The 24,199-nt window shown below is 56.7% G+C and overlaps 1 protein-coding gene across 12 annotated transcripts in view; it reads right to left on the reverse strand.

Annotated features, from left to right (window-relative positions):
* Positions 1 to 279: 279 nt before the first annotated feature.
* Pla2g6 (phospholipase A2 group VI) overlaps positions 280 to 24,199 on the reverse strand; it is a 49,390-nt gene continuing 25,470 nt past the window's right edge. For 8 of the 12 annotated variants that reach the window (XM_046429414.2, XM_046429419.2, XM_046429413.2 and 5 more), the window contains 16 exons: positions 22,936 to 23,151; positions 21,984 to 22,167; positions 20,067 to 20,254; positions 17,147 to 17,243; positions 15,927 to 16,109; positions 12,283 to 12,391; positions 11,179 to 11,343; positions 10,428 to 10,544; positions 9,564 to 9,642; positions 8,400 to 8,563; positions 6,615 to 6,765; positions 3,609 to 3,745; positions 3,119 to 3,273; positions 1,613 to 1,780; positions 1,142 to 1,215; positions 280 to 1,001 (listed from right to left, as the gene is read on the reverse strand). In XM_046429414.2, coding sequence (XP_046285370.1) covers positions 857 to 1,001; positions 1,142 to 1,215; positions 1,613 to 1,780; positions 3,119 to 3,273; positions 3,609 to 3,745; positions 6,615 to 6,765; positions 8,400 to 8,563; positions 9,564 to 9,642; positions 10,428 to 10,544; positions 11,179 to 11,343; positions 12,283 to 12,391; positions 15,927 to 16,109; positions 17,147 to 17,243; positions 20,067 to 20,254; positions 21,984 to 22,167; positions 22,936 to 23,151 — 2,332 coding nt within the window. In that variant the 3' untranslated portion in view covers positions 280 to 856. Of the gene's footprint in view, positions 1,002 to 1,141; positions 1,216 to 1,235; positions 1,465 to 1,612; positions 1,781 to 3,118; positions 3,274 to 3,608; positions 3,746 to 6,614; positions 6,766 to 8,399; positions 8,564 to 9,563; positions 9,643 to 10,427; positions 10,545 to 11,178; positions 11,344 to 12,282; positions 12,392 to 15,926; positions 16,110 to 17,146; positions 17,244 to 20,066; positions 20,255 to 21,983; positions 22,168 to 22,935; positions 23,152 to 24,199 lie in introns of those variants that run through there. The other 4 variants (XM_058574309.1, XM_046429417.2, XM_058574310.1 and 1 more) reach the window with 4 other exon arrangements.

A 24,199-nucleotide genomic window follows, 5' to 3' on the forward strand; every position in this document is an offset into this window, starting at 1 on the left:
CCGTCTCACCATCCCCAGGCCCCTGCCTTGCTCCATCTGCAGCGGCTCTCTGCCTTCCCTCACCGTGAGGACGAAGGCCCTGGGGCCTGCCTGGGGAAAGTGGGCCCAGAGCTGCCTCTGGACACCCCGTTGGCCTGTTCAGGGGAGGCCCTGAGGAGAGACTTGGTGTCCCTTACCCAGAGGGCCCAGAAAACAGGGCACAGGAAGAGGCCAGGCCAAGGCTGAGGGAGCGGGGTGGGGACAGGGCACCCACACCACAGGCTCACAACACAGGCGAACTTCAGTCCAAGCCATTTATTTCACAGTTTGGGGGCCCCTGAGCCCCTCACCACTCTCAAGCCACTTCCAAAGGGAAGATGTGAACTCACAGGGTAACCTTTGAAAGCTGGGAGGGCTCTCGGGGTGGGGCCAGAGGGTGGGGTGCCTGGTGTGTGCTGAGGGGCAAAGTCAAATGGGGCACGCGGCTCCTGGAGCCAGGGCTTCCCTGCTGACAGGGTGGGGGGCCCCATTTCTCCAGGACGGTGGGCTGCAGTTGCTGGGGACTGAGAGCCGCGCAGGCCCCTGGGAGGCCGGCTGGAGACACACTGGGCACCCTTAGTGTTAGCGGCTGGGCGCGGGGCCACGGGCCAAGTCGGGTGTCCTTCACAGTCGGGAAGCGGGCCGAGGGACCCTGGGCTTTCTGGGTCTGGAGTGACAAATGGTGGGGAAGGCGGTGGGGAGAGGCCTTCAGAACCAGCCTCAGGCAGGAAGGCGCAGGCTCCGAGCCCCAGTCCCTGGACGATGGAGCCGTGGGGCCCTGGCTCCGCGCCACGTGGTGGGTGGCTTCACCCAGCTTTGCAGAGGGGCCGGGAGGGGCTCAGGGCGAGAGCAGCAGCTGGACGAGCTTCTGGAACTGCTCCCGGTGCTCGTAGATGTAGACCTCGGTCTCCCAGAGCGCGTTGATCAGCACCGCGTCGCTGACCTCGTCCAGCATGATGTCCGTGCCCAGCTGGGGGTTCAGTCTGTACAGACAAGGAGGAGGTGTCACCGGGGGTGCCTGGCCTGGGAGGGGACAAGAGCTGGGACTGGGAGGGCTGTCTCCAGGGGTAGGAAAGCCCAGGCCGCCGGCTGGGGCGGGGTGGGCGGCCCGGCCTGGCCTCACCTGAAGTACTGAATGCCGACCATCTCGCACCAGGCCCGCGCCCGGTCCACAGCCCGCCCATCTGGATCTGTGCACTGGGGAGACAGCCTCGGTGAGAGCCTGAGCCTGGCCCTGGCAGCCCTGGAGCCCCCCAGACGTCCCTGGGCTCTAGCTGCCCATCAGCGAGTCCCTCCCCAGGCCTGTGACTGGCCTTGGTTTCCCATGTGGCTCAGCAGTCTGTTCAGGGTCACTGAGTGGCAGCGTGTGCAGCAGCTGGTGGACAGGCCTCCCTGTCCCGCCCCACAGCTCTTGTCCGTGTGTATTCTGGGCTTCCACACAGGGTTCTGGGGTGACAGGGACCCACAGCTAAAGGACACCTGAAAGAGCTGGCCAAAGAGGACCCACAAAGCCTGTCATTTCGCCCCTCGTGGAGGGGCTGACCTAGCTGGAAACCCCGAGGGAAGTGGGCCTGGGGGAGAGGCCCACACTCACACAGTCCACCACCATCTTGCCCAGCTCCTTGGCCCCAAAAACAGTCTTGGCTAGTTCCCAGGGGTTGCTGGGGCGGAAGACATCCACACAGGTCACAGGCACCTGTGGGGACCTCCCAGTCCCCAAAGAGACGACGATGGAGAGTTTCTTCACCTTGTTGGCCTGACCCTGTAAAGAGCAGGATGAGGGGAGTCAGAGGGGACGCTCACTGGACAGTCAGAGTGAGGCCCTAGGCCAGGGGCTGGGAGCACAGTGCACCTGGGGCTAAGCCACCGGTCCTGGGTGCCCTTGCAGGCAGGGTCTGGCCAGGGCTCAGCTATAGCCCCTCTGCTGGAAGGGCTGGTGTGGGCACCACCGTGGTCTACTGGAAAGCACCCTAGGTCCCTCCACGTCCACTGAGCACGCTCGGCCGGCCACGAACTGCCCCAGACCCAGGCTCCCCAGGGGAGGGCGGGAGGCCCCCTCCCTGTGGACTACAGGTGTCCACACCATTATCCCATAGTCCTCCAGCCCGTCTGTGGCGGGACGGCCACCCCACTTCACAAACGAGGATCCTCTGCGCAGTCTGGGCAGGAGGGAGGCCTTCCTGGGCCACGCAGTGGGATGCAGGGCTGAGGCGTGGACCCGGGGTCCTGCGGGGCCACCTCAAGTTTGCTCAACAACCTCTGTTGCCAATTTGCCAGGTGACAATGGGGTGAACCCTCCTGCTCTGGGCCCAGGCTCCTCATGCTGAATGGTATGTGACTTAGACTGGGTACATCTGAGTCCCCCCACGTCATCTGACTTCTTCAGCAGAAGCCCTGCCTGGTCCGCCCCAGAGGGCAGGTGCTCCCCACCCCAGGGCCGCACTGCCCAGGCTGCCCTTCAGACAACCACGACAGCAGGCGCCTCTGGCCACTCAGGCGCTGTTCCAAGGCCTCACAGGCCACCATGTGACCATCCCCGGTGGGCACCATCTTCACCCAGCTCAGCAGCTGGCGCCAAGCAGGGGCAGAGGCAGCCGAGCCCCCCGCTGCCCCACACTGCCTCCCCGGGGCACCAGGCCTCCCGCCCTGCCCCAGCTCCTCAGGGTGGGGCGGCTACTTGTCCTTCCGACACTATCACTGACTCTGCACCTCTCCATCCCCAAAAGCCTCGGGACAGGTCTTCTCAGGTGCGGAGCAGAGACGAGCCACCTGACAGCCCCACCTGCGCTCCATCAGCACCTGGGAGCCCAGAGGGTGTGACCCGAGGGTGTGCTCCTCAAGCGCAGGCCCACAGCCTGGGCTGGGCAAGTGGCGGGTCCACAGGACTCACGCTGCCGCCACTGACGGCAGACGGAGTTAGCAGATGGCAGGATCCTCACACAGGGCCGCCTGGACCCCAGGGTCCCTCTTACCACAGTGCTGCAGGCCAGAGCCCAGGTGGCCAGGATCAAGCGGGCACCACACAGCCCTCCAGGGCTGAGCAGGAGTGGGCCATCGTGGGCCATCGCCCAGCCTCCCCTGGGCCTGAGATGGCGCTCACCTTGCGGATCAGGTCCTGGTTGTACTCGTGGATCTCAGTCATGGCATCCAGGGTGGGGTTGTTGGCCAGCAGGCCGCCATCCAGGAAGCGACCATTGGGCCGGAAGTAGGTGGGGGCCGCCCCGCTGCTCCGGGCTGCTCGCCACACCAACTGGTCTGGGGACAGGGAGGAGGGTGGCCAAGAGACACAGGGATGGCAGAAGCTTATGCATTCCAGATCTCAGGGCGCGCGTGTATATGCGGGAGGGGGTGCAGAAAGAGGGGACCTGGGACTCTCAGTTACCCCAGGCCCTGGCCTCCTGGGGAAGGCAAGTGCCACCGAGGACCTCCTGGGCCTCCGCTAGCCTGCCAGGGCCTGCCAGCTCCCTGTGCCCGTCCTCAGCCAGGCAAGGCCAGGGCGATGGGGGGCTGCAGGGGTGCGGAGCCCGATGGCAAGCCTGTCACTCCCACTCCCACCCTGCGGCCGCGCGGATCCATGAGACGGCCTTAACCTGAGGGGTGAGTCGGGGGCTTCAGGTTGGCACTGGGGCTGAAGCGAGGCTCCCTGGAGGCCTCCGGAGCCTCGTAGTTCCGGAAGAGGTGGAGTTCGGCTGGCTGCCGGTCAGACAGCGTCCCGGTCAGCATCACCCTGGGGAGAAACACACAGGATGGGCATCCCCCCCCAGCTCTCCCGGCTGGCACTCACTCAGCTGCTGCCAGCTGCCCCCAGCCACCACCCTCCCCGCACAGATGTCCCCTGCACACTGCGGGCGGGCAGATCCACACACCTTGCTGAGGCCACCTGGGGTCAATCCTCAGGCCCAGTGACCTGCTTCTGTGAGTTTGTCCTAAGAATGTGCCACATGGGTGGCAGTGTCCATTATTAAAGCAAAACGTGCCCATCAGTGGGACAGTTCCAGATACTGCAGCTCATCCCCCAGGGGACAGGTGGGGCTGCAGAAGGAGCTGGGAGGCTTCATGTACGAGGGCGGGAGGCCAAGTCGCAGGACTGCATAGAGAAGGCTGGGGCCTCTCTGCAGGGTCAGAGGGCGAATCTGAAAGGCCCCATGGTGGCGCTTGGTAGCAGGGATCTGACTTTGGGGTGGGGATTACTTGGAAGCTGCAGCTCCAGGAAGGCAATGAGAGGAGAACTCACCGTCACCTCTGATGCCTGTCCTTTCCAAGAAACAGATGCCCTTAAGCCTGCTGGCACGGCCCCTCGAAAACTAACAGGTAAGCCAGGCACAGACACGCCTGTCGTCCCAGCGACTTGGGAGGCTGAGGCAGGAGGATAGTAAGTTTGAGGCCAACCTGGGTGACAGCAAGACTCTGCCTCAAAATAAAAATTTGGGGATGGGCTGGGAAGTAGCTCAGTGGCAGCGCACCTCTGGGTTCAATCCCCAGTGCTAAAAACAGAGAAAAAGAAAGGGAACCTGATATGTATCTAGATATCCTGGCTCTTGGATCTGAGACTCGCCCCCTGGAAGATCATCCCAAAGGAACAACCTCAACCAGGATGAGGGCTTCCTGTGACTGGAGCTCACAACAGTGGGACTGACAGGGAAAGCCCAGCAGGAAGGGCAAAGGGCGAGGAAGAGGGGACTGTTTTGCAACCGTTCAAAAGAGGCTCACAAAGGGAGCTCAGAGGAGCCCAGACATCTGTTATGCCATGAAAAAAACATAAAGGCAAGGGAACAAAAAACTGTACAGGAAAAAGATGCTAGTTTTCCATTCCCAGGAATACTGTGGGAAGATTAGGAAGAATCCTGCCAAAGAAAAAAAAACGTAAGTGCTGAAAACCACAGACTTTTTTGGTCCCGGGGATTGAACACAGGGGCCCTCGACGACTGAGCCACATCCCAGCCCTATTTTGTATTTTATTTAGAGACAGGGTCTCACTGAGTGGCTTAGCACCTCACTAAGTTGCTGAGGCTGGTTTTCAACTCAAGATCCTTCTGGAAATGGTGTGGCCAGGGCTCTCCCAGAACAAAGACAAGGGGAGTAACTACGTGTAGGAGGTCAACTCTGTTGCGACTCTACAGAACCCCAGTCAGAAGTGTGCTACCGTACGGGGGAGACAAAGGACTAGCACTACGGGAACAAGCCAGGGACATATAAGACAATGAACCTGCAGCGCTCGGCACTCAGGGCTCAGCCTTTGGATACAAATCTGCTGGGCCAGTGCCCGCACAAATAAATGCTGCTTCACGCTGAAAGCCCCATGTCCTGTCTCTCTGTGGGAGAAGCCTGCAACAAAGGACCACGGAGGAAGCAAACAGCTTTATTATGAAAGGAAATTCTCCCTATGCCTCCAGGCCTAGCTCACACTCTGCCTCCTCCAGGCAGGCCTCCCTGACTACCTCACCTCAGTCCACCTCCTTTCTCTTGCTCCTCCAGTCAGCTGACGGACCCTGTTTAACAGCCTGCTCTGTGGCAGGCACTGTGCTTGAATTGGGCTACAAAGAAAATCAAGGGAGCCATGTCCCTGCCTTCCAGAACTCCCAGCCTTGTGGCAACCTTACTGCAGGGTGGGGTGGGGTGTACACTGTGGACTGCAGAGCTTCTGGAACCTCTGCGGCAGGGCTGCCTTGCCTGGCTGCTGTTTTCCAGCTCGTCTCCCACCAGACCGCCAGTGCTCCCAGCCTCTCACCCCCCAGGTGCACCCTCCCTCTTCCCCCCACACAGAGGCTGCAGGGAAGAGGTCCCAAGTGTGCAGCTAGAGGGAACAGCCCCGGCGGGACATCAGACCAGTGTCAGGCAAGGAAAGGCGAAGGCGTGGCTGCTGCTTAGGCCCTATCCCCCACCAACCCAATGGTCACTGGAGGCTGGGTGAACTGAGGGAGGCTTCTGCAGGTGCAAAGGGCTGAGTCTGGAGGACAGTGGGACCCAGCTCTGTGCAGAAGCCAGAGGCAAATCCCTGCTGTGTGTCTTCTCCTTCCCTAGCCCGGCCTCAAGCTCAAGAAGGGGGTCCAGACCTGCCCGAGTCCCACCTCAGGCACCCTTTCCATCCAGCCCCAAGGGAAGGCCCGGATGCTGGGCTTGGTCCTGCAATGACCCTCTTGGGGTTAGGCCTCTCAAATGCTTCCTGGACACGTGACTCTCCTTTAAGCCCCGGCCTCACTATGAGCTCCAGTCTGAGGGCCTTAAAGCAAAGAGAGCACCGCGGCTGTCCACTTGACACCAGGCTTCTGAACACGGGAGCAAGCGCTATTTGAGTGTGACAAAGTGTCCAGCCACATGTTGTAAAGGCTGGGGCTCCTTTGGCCTGGGCAGCAAGAACTGTGCCTCCGTCCAGCTTAAGGGAGGCCCAGGCTCTTTCCAGACAGCCAGGCCCCTGGCCAGGTGCAGAGGTCAGGCCCCGCCTTTGCCCTGGGCTCTCTAAAGGAGAGCCCAGCCTCCTGCAGGGTCCCTCTGCCCCACAGGCCCAGGGCCCTCCAGGCGACTCCTCCCGAGGCCGCAGGGTCAGAGCTGCAGGCGGAGCAGGGCCCTCTACTAAGGCGCACGGTGGACAGGCTTACTTGGGCTTCTTGACATCGGTCATCTTGGTGTGCTCCCCAAACTCCCGCTTCAGGAACTCTTCCAGGGGCCCGGACTCATAGGGCCGCGAGCCCCGGAACACCTCGTCCTTCATGCGGAAGTACACGCCGCGCATGTAGGCCATGGATTTGCCTAGAAGAGGGAGGGGAGCGGTTGGGGGGACCAGGACTCCACAGAGCATCCCGCACACAGGCCGGCACTGGCAGGAGGCAGGGGAGGGAGGCGGTACATCTTCCATGGAACTGCACCTGAACTTCCGGACCCTTCCTGACATCTTCCCTCCCAAGTGGACCGAAAGCGCCCTCCACAGCCCCAAGGCTCTGGGCCTAGAAGTGTGTTCATAATTTTGCAGTATTTTCTTTAAAGAAAGGCCCTCAAAGTGTCCAAGTGTATAAAGGCCCAATCTGGCGGGGCTGCTCCCCGCAGGAGGTTCTCTAGATAGTGTCTCGGGCCCCTGTCGTAGCTGCGGGGCATCTGTAGACCCAGGCTGTGGGAGGACGGTCCCTGAAGAAGGTGGCCCTTCCCAGAGAGGCTGGGACTTCCACCAACTCTGCTGGCCCAGGTCTCATGAGGCAGCTGGGCTGGTCCTGAGAGGACTCTTCTCTCACAGGAGACCAGAAAGGGGGAGAGAGCTGGGCGGAGCCAGACACCAGACCTGCCTCTGCCCCAACTCACTGGGTGACCTGACCTGGTCCTCAGCTTCCCTGGCTGCCCACCTCATGGCTAGGGTGAGACTCGTCAAGACAAACTTCAACACCCCACAAAACTGCTGAGTGACGGAGTTCCCTGCACCCTGCCAAAGGAGCACCCTCCGGATGGAGCTCTTGGCAGCCTCCTGGGCAGGCAAAGCCCCTGCTCCTGCAGCACCCCGCACCTGCCAGCTTGGCCTCCTCACCTGGCCCAGCAGGTGCCCAGATGCCTGTACCCCCATCGACTGGGTTCCCCGAGATGGGAACTCGGCTCTGCATGCCCAGTGCCTGGCAGAGGCATGGCTCACAGGCCTCGATGGCCCCTACCCTGGGGTAGGGTCCTCCCCTATTGCCTCCAGGGCCTTGGGTCACCAGGATCTAGATTTGGAAAGTGGCCTGGAGGTGCTGACCAGAACCAGGCAAGGGAATGCCAGCCAGGGACGCGGAGGGTGACGCACAGCTGGCGGCAGCTGGGCCCTGACTGAGCCTCACGTGGCTTCAACAGCTCCACAGAGAAGCCACTCGAGTGGCGACGTGGGCTTATATGGTGGCCTGTCTAGTATGCCGAGCACCCTGTCACCTCTGCATGGCTCTGTGGAAGGAGACAGATTCATGGCCCGTGAGGCCTGGGACATAGTGGACATAATGGGCGTGTAGGGGACTGCTTTGGCCTGAGCAATACCAGAGATGAGCTCTGTGACCCTGGGCCACCCTGACACCTGGGACCTTAATTTCCAGGGCCCTCCAGGGCTCTGGCCTTCTGTGACTCCATGGCTCCTCATTCCTGACTGCCCACTCCAGCCACACGTGCAGGGGCGGTGAGGACCAGGGCGCTGCCTTGCAGGGGTGGAGGTGGCAGAGAAAGCTGCAGGACATGGCCTCCTACACTAGCCAAACCCTTGAGCTGAGCCCCCACCCGGCCTTGCTCCGTCCAGCCTGGGGCCGGCCCTACGGCCTGCAGACTCCCTCAGAGCCCACCACCACTTTTTTGCAAGGCTATGCCAATGCACTGGCCCCCGTGAGGACAGATAGGACCCACCCTGCCCGCCTGCCCCCTCTCTCGGGGGCTGTGCTCACTGTGCAGAATGGCCAGGGCCAGGATGCCCCCCGTGCTGGTCCCTGCCACCCAGTCAAAGAGGTCCTTGGTGGCCACGCCCGAGGCCCTCTCGATGGCGATGAGCAGCTGGATGATGACCAGGCCTTTCACGCCCCCTCCATCCAGGCAGAGCAGGTGGTCGTGGCTGCAGTGAGGACAGTGCTGGTCACGAGGGAACTGACTTCTGCATGGTCAGCGCGAGCCCCCAAGCACGGGCACCATGGCGCAGGCGGGGACAAAGCCAACGAGGCCTGCCACGGAGCCTCCCTGCGCAGGGCACACGGGGAAGGCCAGGATGCCGCGGGCCAGGCGCCATCCAGGACACGCACACCAGGGTGCCATGGAAACGGGTGATGTCCAAGGTTCACTGACATCTCAGGCAAGGGTGACAGAGCCACAAGATCTGGCTGCTGGCCTGGAAGCCGAGCTGCATCGGATGATAGGAGTGCTGTCCCTGTGGGCTGGGCAGCGGCTGTGCCAGAGAGCAGCAGAGGACCCAGGTCAGAAGGACCCTGGCGTGAGCCTCCATGCTGCACCTTGAGCAGGTCCCTTCCCCTCTCGCGGGCTCAGGCTCTGCATCTGCAAAGCGAGGTTCCCAATCCTCCCTAGGAAGGCCGCTAGAAGGAGGGGAAGGTCACCCCCAAAGAACAACCCGCCAACGTGTGCTAACAGAGGTGGGGAGTCCCGTGGGCTGGAAACCCACTGCCTGTCGCACGCCTAGACCTTCACTCTAGGCACCAGAGCCGGTCCCTTGGGGCAGGACTGGTCCCTCTGTGCCCTCACCCGGGCCTGGGCACACAGCTCAGGAAGCCACGACCATGCTGAGGAAGGGGACGAGGCAGCAGGTGGACACAGAGGGAAGCTGCTGCTGGGATCTCTCCAGAGGGGCCCCTGAGGCCCTCCCGCTCCTCAGACCACGGCAAGGTCAGGACCACACCGTGTTGGCCCTGGCACCCAGCTGCAGGACTACACTGTCCCCAGGACCCTGCACCACTGTCACTAAGGAGCCAATGAAGGCCCTGAGGACTCAGCCTCTGCCATGACTGCAGGAGCGGAAGAGCTGCCTCCCGGGGGCACAGGGGACAGCCTGGGCTGCAGGGGCACCAGGAGAGCTTCACCACGGTCCCCTGCCATGTTGCACTTACGTCCGCTTCTCATCCCTCATGGAGCTCAGGATAAAAGCCGGCTTCCGGGCCCGGGAGATGTGCATGAGGTCCTGCAGTTCTGCGAGGCATAGGGCAGGATGCGCTGGGGCCAGCAGGTCCCTGACCCTGTGCCCCACAGATCCCCAGAGCCAATCTGGAGCTATGCCCACCCACTGTGCTCCCGCCCACGTCTGAGCCCTGGCCCCAGAGCAGAGCTAAGCCAGGGGCCACAGGCCTGCCAAGGAGATGCCCCACTGCTCTGGGAAGGCTCCCCACCCAGTCCAGCTGCTCCCAGATTCTCCTCAGTGTCTTCCTCCTGAAACCCCAAAGCACGAACTCCCGACGTGCCCTGTTTCTCCATGCGTCAGCTCATGCTGCTGACAGCCACCTTGAGGCATAAGGATCATGCCCAACCTAAGCCAGTGCAGGCCCCAAAGAGGCTCCAGGAGGCTCCGTAACTACCCAAGGTCATTCAGCCAAAGGGCTGTGGAGGAGACTGCTTGGAGCTGAACTACATGAATGAAGGGAGACATCCCAGCAGCCTTTGGACTGCTTTGTGTCCTGGTCCCCAGTCGCCTCCAGGCTCAGGTCCACCCATCCAGTCTTCCTCTGTGCCCAAGCCCCCACCCCATGCTCACCCTCCTAACAAGCAGGACAGCCCCCAGTGGCTCTACCCAGCAGGACCATGCGACTGTGACCCTAAAGGCCACTGCAGGGAGGCCACTGGCAGCAAGGCAGGCAAGCTGCACCCAGGCAGGAGCTAGAAGCAGCCAAGGAAGCAGGAGACTGGGCGGGAGGCGGAAGCAGGCAGCTGGGGACGGGGCAGGGAGGGCGCTTGTCTGGGCTGGGAAGAGGAGACGGAACCAGAGCTATGGCCAGTGAGGGGCTTGGCTGGCTCCACGGCCTCGCTAGGCTCAGGCATTACCCATGTGCTGCCACAGCCCAGGCCCACTGTCCAGCCTGGCGTGGGTGACTGACTGCCTGCAAGATGGAAAGATACAGGGGGGGTGACTGGAGCTCTTGGGCGACACGTTGGGGACAGAGGCGGCCGCAGCTGTGTCCCTCCAGAGCCCAGGCCTGGCCAGCGGATCCTCTGCTCACCATCAATCTAGGTCCCTGAGTGGACTAGGTGACAGAAAGCCCGGAGCAGGGTCTGGTCTCGTCTAAGGCTATCTTTGAGGACACCTAGGGTGCACAGGGGCAAATGCTGGCTGCCTGGCCGCACTCAAAAGCATGTAGGTCACTGAAGGGGCCAGCAGGTGGCAGACCAGGCCTCGCACTGGACAGGTTCAAACAAGAAGGCCAGGGGTGTGCGCCTCTCTCAGCTCTCTGCGGGGACAAGGGAGGCCCTGAGAGTGCCCACTTCATGGGTGCCGTGAGCAATACCCAACCGGAGACCATGTCCATCCTCTCAGGGGCGATGGACTGTGGGACCTCAGCCAGGGGCACTCCAGCTCTCTGGGGCCCCTGGGTTGCCACCTGCTGTCGTTAGCTAAACCTCGCCTCATCCTCCCCTGCTGCCTTCAACGACTTCCACCCTGGGGCCCTGCTTCTTTCCAGTCGGGACTCTGGTCCAAGGGCCTGGGCACGCAGCAGAGGGGTGGGCGTGGCCTACCTAGGTTGTTTAGGCTGATCGGCGGGGGCTGGGCTCTTTCCGGGAAGATGAGGGGGTGAGAGGAAGCCGTGGAACCCTGCTCTGTGGGAACCTCTTGGAGGAGTGAGATGCGGTAGTTGGCCCCCACGGTTCTCAGCAGAGTCAAGAGCGCCTTCCTGGTGGCATCTTGTCATGGTTTGGCAGAGGATAGAGATAGTGTCAACATGCAAATAAGAGGCCCCTCCTTCCACACATGGACCCCTGTCCCATCTACCAGGTGACCCAGATGTGGGTGGGGCCACCCTGACAGGGTGTGCCCCTCTGTCTGTCTTGTCCAAAGCAGTCTCCTGGGGCCAGATAAGGCGCTGGGGCTGGCCATGGCACAAGGCAGGAGGAGGGCAGAGTCACCCTGCCTGATTATTTTGGGGAATCCCTTCTTTCCTCCCACTTCCAAGGGACCAGGGCTCCCACTTCCACAATCAGCAGCTCTCAAAAATGCCACGTGGATGTTCCTTTCAGAGTTTGAAAGGGACAAACCAGCCAGCCAGCCCTCAGTGGATGGGGTGATGGAAAGGATGCCATGGGAAGCAGCACCCCCATCTGCGCACACCCACCCTCGGGTACACACCCACAGAACCCCACGGCTCCCTAAAACCCTCCATCCTCCAAAGGGGGCCCCAGGCTCCTGCGAGGACCTGCCTCTCGGAGCTCTGGAGCAGGGCTCAGCGGGCAGGGCGCAGGGCCGGCACACGCACACTCGCGTCCACAGGGAGGTGCAGGCTCGTGCAGGCATGTGCACACTCGTGCTCGTGCACACTAGAGTGCAGCGCATGCAGGAATCCCACAGCTATTCTGCTGCCACCTGTCCTGTCCCCACCCCCACTGGCAGCCTGAAAACCCTGACATGGGCCAGGGTGCACAGAAGAGGACCCTTGCTCAGCCAGCCCTGGGTGGGCTGCACCCACACTCAGGGCCACTGTCTTGGGGGAAGGAAGTTCCTGGAGTCCCACATGCTCAGGGCCACTCTCAGCAGGCAGCAGCAGGGCCTAGGGCTGGAACTTGCCTCTTCTCAGTCCCTGAACCCAAACCCCGCTGGATTCTGATCCCATAGGTCAGAACACGTACGTCTGCTGATCTTGGAGGCTATGAGAGCAGGAGTCTCCCCAAAGTCATTCGGGACATCCACTTCTGCCCCGAACACAATGAGGGCCTTGATCATCTCCACGTTGTCTTTCTGTTGGGGCAGAAATGCAACAGCTCACGAAACAAAGAGAAAAGGACCCCTTCCTGCCAACTCACTCTGTGGGCCTCTCAGCATGGGTAGAGACACGTGCCCCAGGGGTGTCGGCACTCCAACATCTGTGGCTGAAAATCAGTCCCTTACAAATGGGCTTCAAAGTATCCCCAGATAAAGGCTTAAGAACTCAGGCAGGAACTGGGGGTGACTCACCCAGGCTCCTCCTCCAAGGAAGAAATGTACCTGTGACCCCAACCCAGAAGTCCTGGGGACACTGAAGAGCCAGCTACTGGTGGCTTTCCGGAGCAACAGGAGAGGGTGACTGAGGAACGGGAAAGCCGTCCTCCCCACGGAGTCCAGGGAAACTGAGCACAGCCTCCTGACAGCGGCCTCCAGGGGCAGCTTCCCTCCACAGTGTTGCATTAAACTGGTGGCTGGGCGGAGGGTGGACATGACCCGGCGGCAAAGGACAAACCAATGCACTGGCTGCCTGCAAATTGAGGCAGTGTATCTCTACAGGATTCCCGTTCCATTAGGGTTTATATGGGTGCAGGAAAATATGGGTTTTAATTACTAGTTGACGTATTTCTCTTGGGGTTTCCTTTTATGTGTGGCACTGGTTTGTCACTTATACTAGTGATAAAAACTTTGCCTTCCAAATAAATTTAAGTAATGTTTTAAAACAAGCAAGTTTGAAGAAGTGATCAAGTACATTGAAAAGGTGCTTGATGAAGATGCCCCAAACAGATGGTATGCAAATGACCAGCGCATCGGGAACAAGGCGCGTCCTCAAAGTGAGACCTGCGGGTCCCAGGAATGCAGAGACCCCTTCACAGGGTTTTCAAAGTTAAAGCTATTTTCAGAAAAAATACCAAGACTTCACCTGCCTTTGGCACCTTGTTTACATTTGCACTAACAGTGAGAAAACAGTAGATTAAATTGTTGGTGGCTCAAGAGAGGGTATCAAACTAATAGCCGGCTCATATTTCTTCACTACTACACACTCAAAGTACAAAAGAAGTTTTTGAAAATAAATAAATAAACTCGCTTCACTGAAGAATGCCCTTGAGGGCTGGGGTTGTGGCTCAGCGGCAGAGCACTCACCTAGCAAGTGCGAGGCCCTGGTTCCATCCTCAGCACCACAATATAAATAACTAAAATAAAGGCATTGTGTCTACCTACAACCAAAAAAAAAAAAAAAAATGAATGCCCTTGATAAAGCATTACAAGAAGAATTACATGGCTGCTTCAGTTACCAGCCCAACTAGCTCCTTTTTTTATGGACATAATTTTTTTTTCTTTGTGGTGCTGGGGATTGAACCATGCAAGGCAAGCACTCTTATCAGCTGAGCTGTAGGCCCAGCCCATGGACATGATTTTTATTGGAAAGAATGACTGACAGATAAACCAGGAGCCTTCAGCCTTAGACATTCAGGAGACATTTTCCTCAAAAAATGAATGCAGTCAGCCTGTTGTTTCAAGAAAACCAACTGGCAACTTCTTTTTTCCATAATAAAATTGAAGCTTCCAAGAAAAAATAAGAATTTCGGAAAACCTGAATGTGTCATGATGGGCTGAACATCTTCCCCCAATTTAAAGACTTTTCTGATGAGGCAGGTGGCAAGATTCACAAATGTAGGTTTTTGACACAAGGCTGAGCATCCCCTAATCTGAAAGTATGAAATCCAAAATGCTCTAAGAACTGGAATTTGTACCTCAAAGTTTCATATTTCTGACAATTTCATATTTTCAGATTAGGTATAGCCAAAGGGTAAAGTCTATGCAAATATTCCAAAATTTAAAAAAAAAAAATTGAAATCTGAAACACTTCTGGGCTTAAGGATTTCAGATAAGGGAAGCTCAACCTATACTGTCCAACGAGACAGGTCAACATTTGGAAGCTATGCAAACTCAGTGCACCAATATTTTCCAAGAATGACACAAAATCCTGCATGGGTAAAAAAAAAAACATGCAAAGTACAAGAGATACCAGTGGATATTAAAAAAAAGATTGAAAAGTTCATGGAGATGGTTTCTGATTGCCCATTGCAACTGTGTCAGAAACTGTTACTCGTTGAGTTTGGGTGTAATACTGAACAATATCTACAATTACCCGAAGAGGTACAACTTCACATCTTTTCCAACTATATACCTGTGAGGCCAGACTTTCTTCATACTCTTCAACTAAACAGCATACTGTTTAGAGAATAGGTATAGTAGAAGACATGAGAACCCCTGTGTTTTCTGTGAAGGCAGGCATTAAAAAGATTCACAAAATGTATAATGATATCAACCTTTCGCATTCATCAACTATTTTTTGTTTTGGAAAATAGAGTTGGTTCTCCATGAAAATGTCATTGATGTTATTTGGCATGTGCTTGGTTCATTACTGTTTTCTTTTTTGGGGTGCTGGGGATCTGGGAATCTAACCCAAGGCCTTATGCACACTAGGCAAGTGCTTTACCCCAACCCCTGACCCATTTTTAAATGAATTAATAAATATTTTGAAAATGTCTTAAACTTCTGAAGTAGCAAATATAGATAGAGGAAATTCATATAAATGAAAGTCTCTGGGATCATTAATATTTTTTAAGAGAATAAAGGGATCAAACAGGCCACAGCCTTCGAGAACTGCTTAACTAGATCACTCCAAGGGCCCAGTCAAGAGCTAAAAATGTCCAGTCTTATTTATAGTTTTAGTCTCTTGGGCAACAATGTCTCTGCCACAGTTCTGACCTTTGGTACAAAACAGGATATCTTTGAATTTGTCCTGACTCTACTTCTTTTAGAGTCCCAGGGGTCTTTCCTGTTCTGAGACTCCCTAGACAGATGAACTTTCATAAAGACCCCACGGCACGTGCGCGCACACACACCAATGTGTGCCTGTAACGCATCTTCCACTCTCTGAGGAACAACATTCCTGATGGAGTCTGAGGAGGCTCGGGGCTTTAGGGCAGGAATTACCCCCCACCCTCTCCATCTGAATAAACCCCACCCCACCCCCCACCATGGCTACTGCTGTCCCAGGGCTTGCGGTCCCCCCTAGGGAGATGAGGAATCCACAGGACAGTCTGAAGGGCAGCAGCACCCTTCCCTGGGTGGCCGCCCCCTGCCAGATACTTCCTATATCCTGCAGACACTGCGCACAGAGCCACCTCCTGCCTGCCATTTAATCATTGTGATGACTTTCCTGGCTGGGCAATGACACCCCATTTTCCAGAGGCTGACAACGGATGAGACTTGCCCCAGACCACAGCTGCTGGCAGCCGGGGTGGGATTCTCCTTCCTGCCACGTGAGTGCTGGGACACAGGAGGACAAGCTCCTGGAGAAAGAGGAAGGACGTGTCATTTGGGGCTGAGGGGGGTCACGGAAGGCTTCCTGAGGGAGGAGGCAGCGTCTGAACTGAGCCTTAGAGGGAGAAAAAGACCGTGAGCAGCGGAGGGAAGGGGGGCTGAGGGCTGTGAGCCCCGCTCTGAGGTCTCCTGCAGGCCCACCCGGGCAGCCAGGCAGTGGGGCGCGGGGCAGGCTCACCGACATGGCCAGGTGCAGTGGGGTGTTGCCGTTTTCGCCGCGGGCGCCCGCGTTGGCCCCGTAGGTCAGCAGCACCATGACGCAGTCGAAGCGGTTGCGCATCACTGCCACGTGCAGGGCCGTGTTCCCCGAGGCGCTGGTGCTGTCCACGTCGCAGCCCCGTTTGAGCAGCATACGGGCCATCTGGGGGCGCAGGCCAGGAGGAGTCAGGGGGGAACTTGGGGAGCAGCCGTTGTCCACGGCAACTGGGCACTGTGCTCCCTCCCCGAGAGGCCCTCGGGAATTGAGGCCTCTGGAAAGCTCCAGCAACGCAAGAGTCCAGAGGCAGGTCCCGGTTACGGGGTGGCCCTAGGCCCTGGCTCCTACACCACAGCACCCCAGGAACAAGGGACAAAGAGCCAGATGTGCTGTTTCTAGGGCTTCCGGTCCCTTCCTGGAGCGAATCCCCATCCCTCCCTGCCAAGGCTCCTCTGGGCGCTGTTCCTGAGCTGCTGCCCTCCCTGGGGCCCTGCCAAGGCATCACCCTCACTGGGCCTTGGCAGCCACATCCTTGCTCCCTGCAGTCCAGAAGCAGAGGGGCCAAGGGGACGAACCTGGACTTTGGCACCAGACACACTCTATTCTGTAGATTTGGGACTGCAAGTCCCTACTGCATAGGGTGTGGTGACAGTAAGGAACCATACATGAAAGGGCCTGACTGGTGTGACACTCCGGGTACACAGACGTCCCCAGAGGCTGGCACCTCCTCCTCCTGGCCTGGCAGGCCTAGAGTAGGCCGGGTCGTGGGCATGCATGGACTATAAATGGCACTTCCTGGTGATGAGACCAGAGGCCCCATCCCAGCTCAGCTGGGATCACAGTTGGGATGCCCAGCCAGGCACTCAGGGCCAGCTGAGCAAGCACTGTGACCACCAGCACACCACCTCCTATTTGCGAGGCACTTTACAATTCATGCAGAATGTTCTCAGGCACTACCAACCCACACCTGCAGATACGCCAGAAGACCCTGCTTCATGGAAAAGAAACCAAGGCACAGAGGGGACGCTGCCTCCAGCCAGTGAGCAGCAGAGCAAAGACAGGACTTCGCCTCTCCTTGGGCTTATCTCCCACGGGCTCACTATGAGACCAGCCCCCAAGGGCCACCTTCAAGATCCTCTGGAGCCTCCTGTCTGCAGGTGCTGACAAACACAGGGCTCTGTCCTGCCCTGGCCCCCACTCACCTCAGCATTCTTGGCCCAGTGGAGGGGGCTGGCCCCATAGCGAGGGTCCTTGCTGTGGATCTGGTTGCTGTCCATGCTGATGATCATCTCAGCGCACCTGCGGGGAGAGGGCCACGCAGAAGTGAGGAGAGGCAGGCAGCTGGGTGCTGGGTTGGCCGTGACTCGGGGCTTTGCCTACTGATGAGGGATAGTTTCCCCTGCATATAAAGTCGCAATGAAGCCAACCCACTGGCCTTGGCAACGATTTCTTCGCACTCTAAAAACTCAGGACGCAAAGGCAAAAATAAATCAAGGCAACTATGTTAAAGGAAAAGCTGCAGCTCAGCAAAGGAAACAAGTAACAAAACAAAAAGTAACACGTGGGGGGCGGGGTTGCAAACCACATATCAAGTAAGAGGCTGAGACCCAAGTTTATTGAGAACTCTTGCAACTCAATAGCCAGAAAACAACCGATAAATTGTAATGGAATTTCCTTCCTTTTCTGGCTAAAAAAATAATAATTAATTTAAAAAAATCCTAAACAATTGAATCACATATTTTAAATAGATGAATTATACGGCATGCAAATCACATCTCAATGAAGCTGTTGAAAAAAAAGAGGGGGCTGGCTGGGGCTCAGTGGCAGAGCGCTCACCTAGCCCGTGCGAGGCCCTGGGTTCGAATCTCAGCACCACATAAAAATAAAATAAAGATGTTGTGTCCACCGAAAACTAAAAAATAAATTTTAAAAAATTCTCTCTCTTTCTTTAAAAATAAAATAAAATAAAGGTATTGTGTCCAACTACAACTCAAAAAAAAAAAGAATCCAGTTGTAGGGACAGCCTGCCTGAGTTTAACGCCCTTTGCACGAGCGCCTGGCCTTGGGCAAGCTACTTAACCTAAGACTTTGGTCCCTCATCTATAAGATGGGATAAGATACAGCAGCTCACTGGGTTGCTAGGAAATGCACCCAAAGGCGGGGCAGCAGGGGCTGCCATTCGTACCTGTGACCGCCATGACGGTGGTGTTGGTGCCCCCAGAGTGGAACAAGAGCCTCATCTCCCGACAGCCCTCATGCCAGGGCCAGGAGCCCAGCTCTGGGCTGTGCAGCTGAGCCCACTTCCTCCCCTGGGCTCTCGGGCCTCCGGCTCCAGGGGGCCTCTCGTGGCCAGGCTCGAGCTCCACTCCCCCTGAGCCTTCCCTGAACCCCGCTGCCTGGACACCCTCCTGAGCTCGGAGGGTAACCCGCGTGCCCTCCGTCTCTGCCCTCTCACTACCTGGCCTCACATTTCCCTTCCTCCAGGATGGGGACCTCAACACCTGAGTGCAGGCACACGCCCAGCTCTGGTCAAGGTCACTGAATTGACAGACACAGCAAAGGGGCTGCTAGGCTGAGCCAGGACAGGGGCTCTCAGAACAACTGACACGCAGGACACACGCACTTCTTAGAGAACATGGCCGGCTCCATGTGGAAGCTGTCACCCTGCTGGGTTTAACACAGCACAAGACATTCCCTTGGTCCTCTGTGCAAGGATCCTCCTAGTGTGCTCAGATGCCAGGCCCATACAGGATGGCCCGGGGGGCAGAGGGGAGATGGCTGAGGGGCAGAAGAGGGAGGCATGGGGCAGTGACCAGACTCCTGCACAAAGAAGCCTGGGGTGGTTAGAGGCCAGCAAGAGCTAGGTATGTGTCAGCCCCCTGGGTACAGAAAAGCATCACCTGTCACTTGGTGTCCTTTCAGGTCACAACCCGCAACTAGGCCACCTGACCACTGGGGGTGTTGGTATTTTCTGTAACCATTTGGTCAAGTCTTTCTGACAAGTTCCAGTCCATTTTGGCTGTGCTAGGGAAAATCAAGAAAGCAGGGTTTAGGCTGGGTATGGTGGGGCACGCCTGGAATCCCAGCAACTGGGGAAACTGAGGCAGGAAGATCACAAGTTTGAGCCCAGCCTCAGCCATTTAGCAACACCCTGTCTCAAATTTTTTAAAAATTTAAAAAGAGTCAGGGATGTAGCTCAGTGATAAAGCACATCTGGGTTCGATTTCTAGTATCAAAAAAAAAGGAGGCAGGTTCATCCCAGCTGAGACAAGACCTCACGAGGGACAATGGTGTCCCGTGGGGCCAGGGAAGTAGGCGCAAGCCGCAGGGAAGGAAAGCCTCCTCGTCTGCACACACGGCCCTCCAGCAGGTTGCACTGCCAGGTTCTGGGTGACTTGGGGTCTCCTGTCCTGCAGCTGCTTGGTTCAGGGCTCATTTTGTTCATTTCTGGAAGGCCACAGGGTCAATGGGGCAATGAAGTCATTCACCCATTCATTCAATCTAGATACCATTCCTGCTAAATGCTACTTTGTGACATTTCGCCTCTTTGATTCCACTCCCCACTCATACTGGTAGAAGAACTTTTCAGAGGCTGAGTTTCCCAAGTCTGGGAGAAGGGGACAGATAAGACAGTGTCTAGAGCTCCCAGGACATGGGCTCAGCACTGCCACCATCCAGGAGGGAGCAACGCATCTGGCCAGACAGGACCCTGGCCAAACTGGCCAAACATCCCTGGGCTTTGAGCCAGGCTCAGAAGCCACCAAGCACTGCAGCCAGGAAGGAGGAGACCCCTCCAAGTCTCAGCTTGCACCGAACTGCAGAAGGTGGAGCTGCGAGTGGAGCAGGGTGAGAAGGGAGGACCTCAGGAAAGACCGAGACTGCAGGACCTTCTCCATGTTGGCAGAGGGAGGTTCACGGTCAGAAATTAAGGTGTGTACAGAAAAATTCTGAAAGTTCCATTCCTTGCATAGGTGAGCTTGTGGAGCAAGTTCACAGCCACCACCCCGTTGTCTGGAAGCCCCTGGCGTGCAGCTGACATGCATCTGATGAGGCTCAGGGACCTGGGCCTCTGCTCTGAGGTCTGTGGAAGATCCTGCTCCCTGGGGCGGAGGGTGGTCTTACCCCTTCTGGGAGAACTTCATGGCCGTGTGGATGGGGTAGCCCCCGGGCCCCACGATGTTGCACCGGGCGTTACACAGCAGCAGCACGCGCACCATCTCCTGCTTCCCCATCTGGCAGGCCAGGTGCAGCGGGGTCAGCCCTTGGTTGTTCACCTGGTTCAGGCCAGCAGAGGCGTTCTTCCCTAGGAGCTGACAGCAGGACATCAGGGACAGGCTGGAGCCTGACAAAGAGAAGCCCCCTGCATGCTCCCCGGACACCCACCGGGGCCACCTCTCTGGGGAACTGAAGGGGAAGGGATTTGATGCCCTGAGGATGCCACTAAGAAAATAAAGAAGACCAACAGGGCAAGGGGGCTGTGGGAAAAGCAGTGGCGCACCAGGTGGCCAGGGCGACCGGGGAGGGGCGGCCACTGGGCTCACAGCAGAGTCCCTCAATCAAGAAGCTTAGAAGGTGGTGGCATCTAGGGACGGGCCCTGAGGTTCTAGGTAGAAGCCTTTCTTGCTATCCATTTTATTCTCCTGTTCAGCTTCAATGTTTTTTCTACGTGCAGATGTTATACTTTCAAGAAAAGGACAGTTGTTCCTTGATATTAGTTCCAGGACACATGTCCCCATTCCAAAGTCCCTGGTTGTCTATGTCCTTATATGAATGTTAACACACACCCTCCCACGTTCTCTGTTGCATTGTATTTATTTATTTATTTTGAGGCTGCCCTTGAACTCTGATCCTCCTGCCTCGGCCTCCCAGGTAGTGAGGTTAGAGGTGTGCCACCATGCCCGCCTCCTACGCACTTCAAATCATCTCTGATAACCTGCAGGACCGGATGCAATGTAAATTCTATATGAAAAATTCTCATACTATGTTGTTTAGGGAATAACCACAAGAAAAAAAGTCTGTCCATGTTCAGTACAGAAGCAATGTTTTAAAAACATTTCGATTCTCAGTTGGTGGAGTCGGTGGATGTAAAATCCTCAGATATGGAGACCACTGTCCTGGTACAGTCGAGAGGGGTTTGTTTCTCACTGTTGCTGCATGCTATCTCCTTGAGGTTAATTATGGCCACTGGACACCCATGTGACATCAGGATCACCTCATGGTGACCCTGGGCCTACAGGCCGGCTGGTGACACAACAGGGCTGACATCAAGGTTGGAGGCCAGGGCCACCTGCCTCTTGCTTTGTGGCCCTTAGTGGGGCCTGAACCTCAGTTTCTTTGGAGAGAGTAAGAAGTGGACAATGCCCCAGCCAGGGGCCTCCTGAGGGTGGACCAGAGCACAGCATTCAGGACAAGGCCAGCCCGTCAGCAGTTGATCAAGAATAGTGACCAGAGAGTGTGTTCCTGGCCTCGAGGTAGTGCCCGCAGCACAGTCTCAGGGAACACTAAGCACAAGGTACAGTTCACAATTTCCAGAAGAATCCGATGCCAAGGCAGAGACAAGGACATACCCTTCAGAAGGGGCTGCTCTTTCTAGATGATTAAAACATTATGTGATATTCTCCTGTTTTCTTTCAACCTAATACAGTAGCTTTTAAATAACAATTAAAAAATAAAAAAGCCTTCTAAGTAATCAAAAAATTAACACAAGCACCTCTGACACACACACCTACCAGAGCCAGGAGTCTGGTTTGTTTTTTTGAGTTCCTGGAGCCAGAGCCCCCAAGCAAGGTCTGACCTGGAGGCACCAGCCCAAAGGGCAGGCTCACAGAGGGCAGGCTCACGGCGGTGTAACTGGCCGGAGATGGATGTGGATGTGGTTTAGTTGGCTGGGTTGGGGGATTTTCCCAGGCTGTCACAGCAGAGGCCAACCTTGTCTCCTGACAAGTGTCACGTGACACACGAGCCCAGGGCCTCTGAGAGAACTGCAGTACGGTACATGGAGGTGTGGTCAGAACCACTACCTGCCCTGCCCCTGCTCACCTGCAGCACCTGGGAGTTGCCACCCTGCACAGCATAATGGAAGGCAGTCTCTCCCTTGTTGTCGGTGACGTCCATCTGGGCATGGCAGTACTGCACCAGCTCCACCAGGATCTCGCCATCCCCCTTTCGGCAGGCCAGGTGCAGGGGGGTGCAGCCCTCCTCGTTCTCCGTGCTGTTGGCACAGCTGCAGGGAGACAGGGGAGTGATCAGACAGGGGCCAAGAAGCCCAGGCACAGAACGGGACGCGGGCTGGGGAGTCAGGACATGCTGGTGTCTGTGCTAGCAGTCCCACCCCACTCAAGCAGGCCGGTTCAGACTCAGGGCTGAGTCGCCACTTATCGTGTTTCTGATGATTTGTATCAGGGTTTAGTTCACTTTCACATCTGAGTGAGAGAGGTGACCCAGGGCCACACCAGCATGAGGTGGGCAACGGGGTGACATGGAAAAGGGCACAGGACACAGAAATCCTGCTAACCTTGACCAATGCACTTAACCTCTCTGGGCTTAAATGTCATGTACAGAACCTGCTGCACCTGCCCAGGAAACTGATCTGTTGTGACATCAGACACCTTGACGTCCAGGATCCTGCATGTAAACATGAGTACAGTGGGGCCTAAGCTGCAGGCCCAGGGGCTGAACCAAGTGGTCCTGGGGGGAGAACCAGAGGAGGCGTGGCTACCTCTGGGCACTGGCCAGTTGGCATCCTGTACAAGAGCTGGCAGCGTCCTCTCCATGGGTCTCACTGCTGGCCCAGTGGACACACCACAAAGGCATCCAGCTGCCAAAAGGGCACCAGACCTTTGAAGGAGACACCAGGTGGGAGCCCCCACTCAGCCCTCTCCAGCTGAGGACTGGGCATGCTCTATTGCTCCTGACCTGAGTCGGCCTTCCTGAGTCCTGACCCAGGGCCAGGCGGCTCCTTTTTAGTTCAAAGTAACCCAGCCCCGCGCACCTGATGATGCGGCTGTGATGGAAGCACTCGCGGATCCCCAGCTCCACGGCCAAGTGCGCCACGGACCAGCTGGGGTGGTTGCGGATGAGGTCGGTCAGGTGCTGGAGGGCCTCGAGGTGCAGGACCTGCAGGGAGCTCTCGTAGAAGGGCGGCAGCTGCGATGAGAACTGCTGGAAGTGCACCACCGCGTCGGCCTCCGACTCCAGCTGGAAGAGTCTGCGGCAGGACAGCAGGTGACCGGACAGAGCCAGGCAGGCCCCTGAGCCCTGTGCAGTCGCAGCCATGGTGTCCCCATGCAGGCCACCAGAGCCAGCCTCATTCCCGCCCACACCCCTGAAAGAAGCCTGGCTTGGACTTGGAGTGCAAAACCACCCCCCCACACTGGCTTTTATATTTGATTTAACCAAAGCTCTGTCACAGCCCCTTTCTAATTTGATCGTCACATCTCAGGCCTTAGTCTCCAATATCTGGCCCCTTGTACATGGTAAGAATTTAACGTAAACATCCAGCAATAGAAGAGCATATAAATTGGGATACATCCGTGGGATGGACACGAACACGGAGGGCTGGGGCCGGGGCTGGGGCTGGGGCTGAGCGGTAGAGCGCTCGCCTGGGTTCCATCCTCAGCACCACGGAAATAAAATACAGATACTGTGTCCACCTAAAACTAAAAATAAACAGTTTTAAAAAAGGACATGGAAATATTTATTTTGTAAAAAAGCAGAATAAAAATCATAAATGTTAGGGGGCTGGGGATGTGGCTCAAGCGGTAGCGCGCTCCCCTGGCATGCGTGCGGCCCGGGTTCAATCCTCAGCACCACATACAAACAAAGATGTTGTGTCCCCCGAATACTAAAAAATAAATATTAAATTCTCTCTCTCTCTCTCTCTCTCTCTCTCTCTAAACAATCTTCTTTAAAAAAAATCATAAATGTTACAATGTGACTACAACTCTGTAAAAAAAGACTAGAAGGAAATATGTCAAAATCTGCATGATATTATAATAAATAACTTAAATGTTCTTATTCATTTCTGTAGTTTCTAGATTTTCTATAGTGAGCATATGTTTTTATAATCAGAAAACAATTTTTTGTTATTTTTAAGAAACTGGGTTTGAATTCAAGTTCTGTTATTAAATTGTTGTGTGGCTTTGAGAAAACCCTTTCCCTCCCTGAGCCCCATTTGAAACAAAGACTAATTGTATCTGTCCCTCCTCCTCACAGGAAGCCGTAAGGACAGATGAGAAAGCAATACGACCACACTA

The sequence above is a fragment of the Marmota monax genome, unplaced genomic scaffold, assembly GCF_021218885.2.
Source record: "Marmota monax isolate L192 unplaced genomic scaffold, Marmota_monax_Labrador192_F-V1.1 WCK01_AAM20220418_F8-fsc00051, whole genome shotgun sequence".
Lineage (NCBI taxonomy): Eukaryota > Metazoa > Chordata > Mammalia > Rodentia > Sciuridae > Marmota > Marmota monax.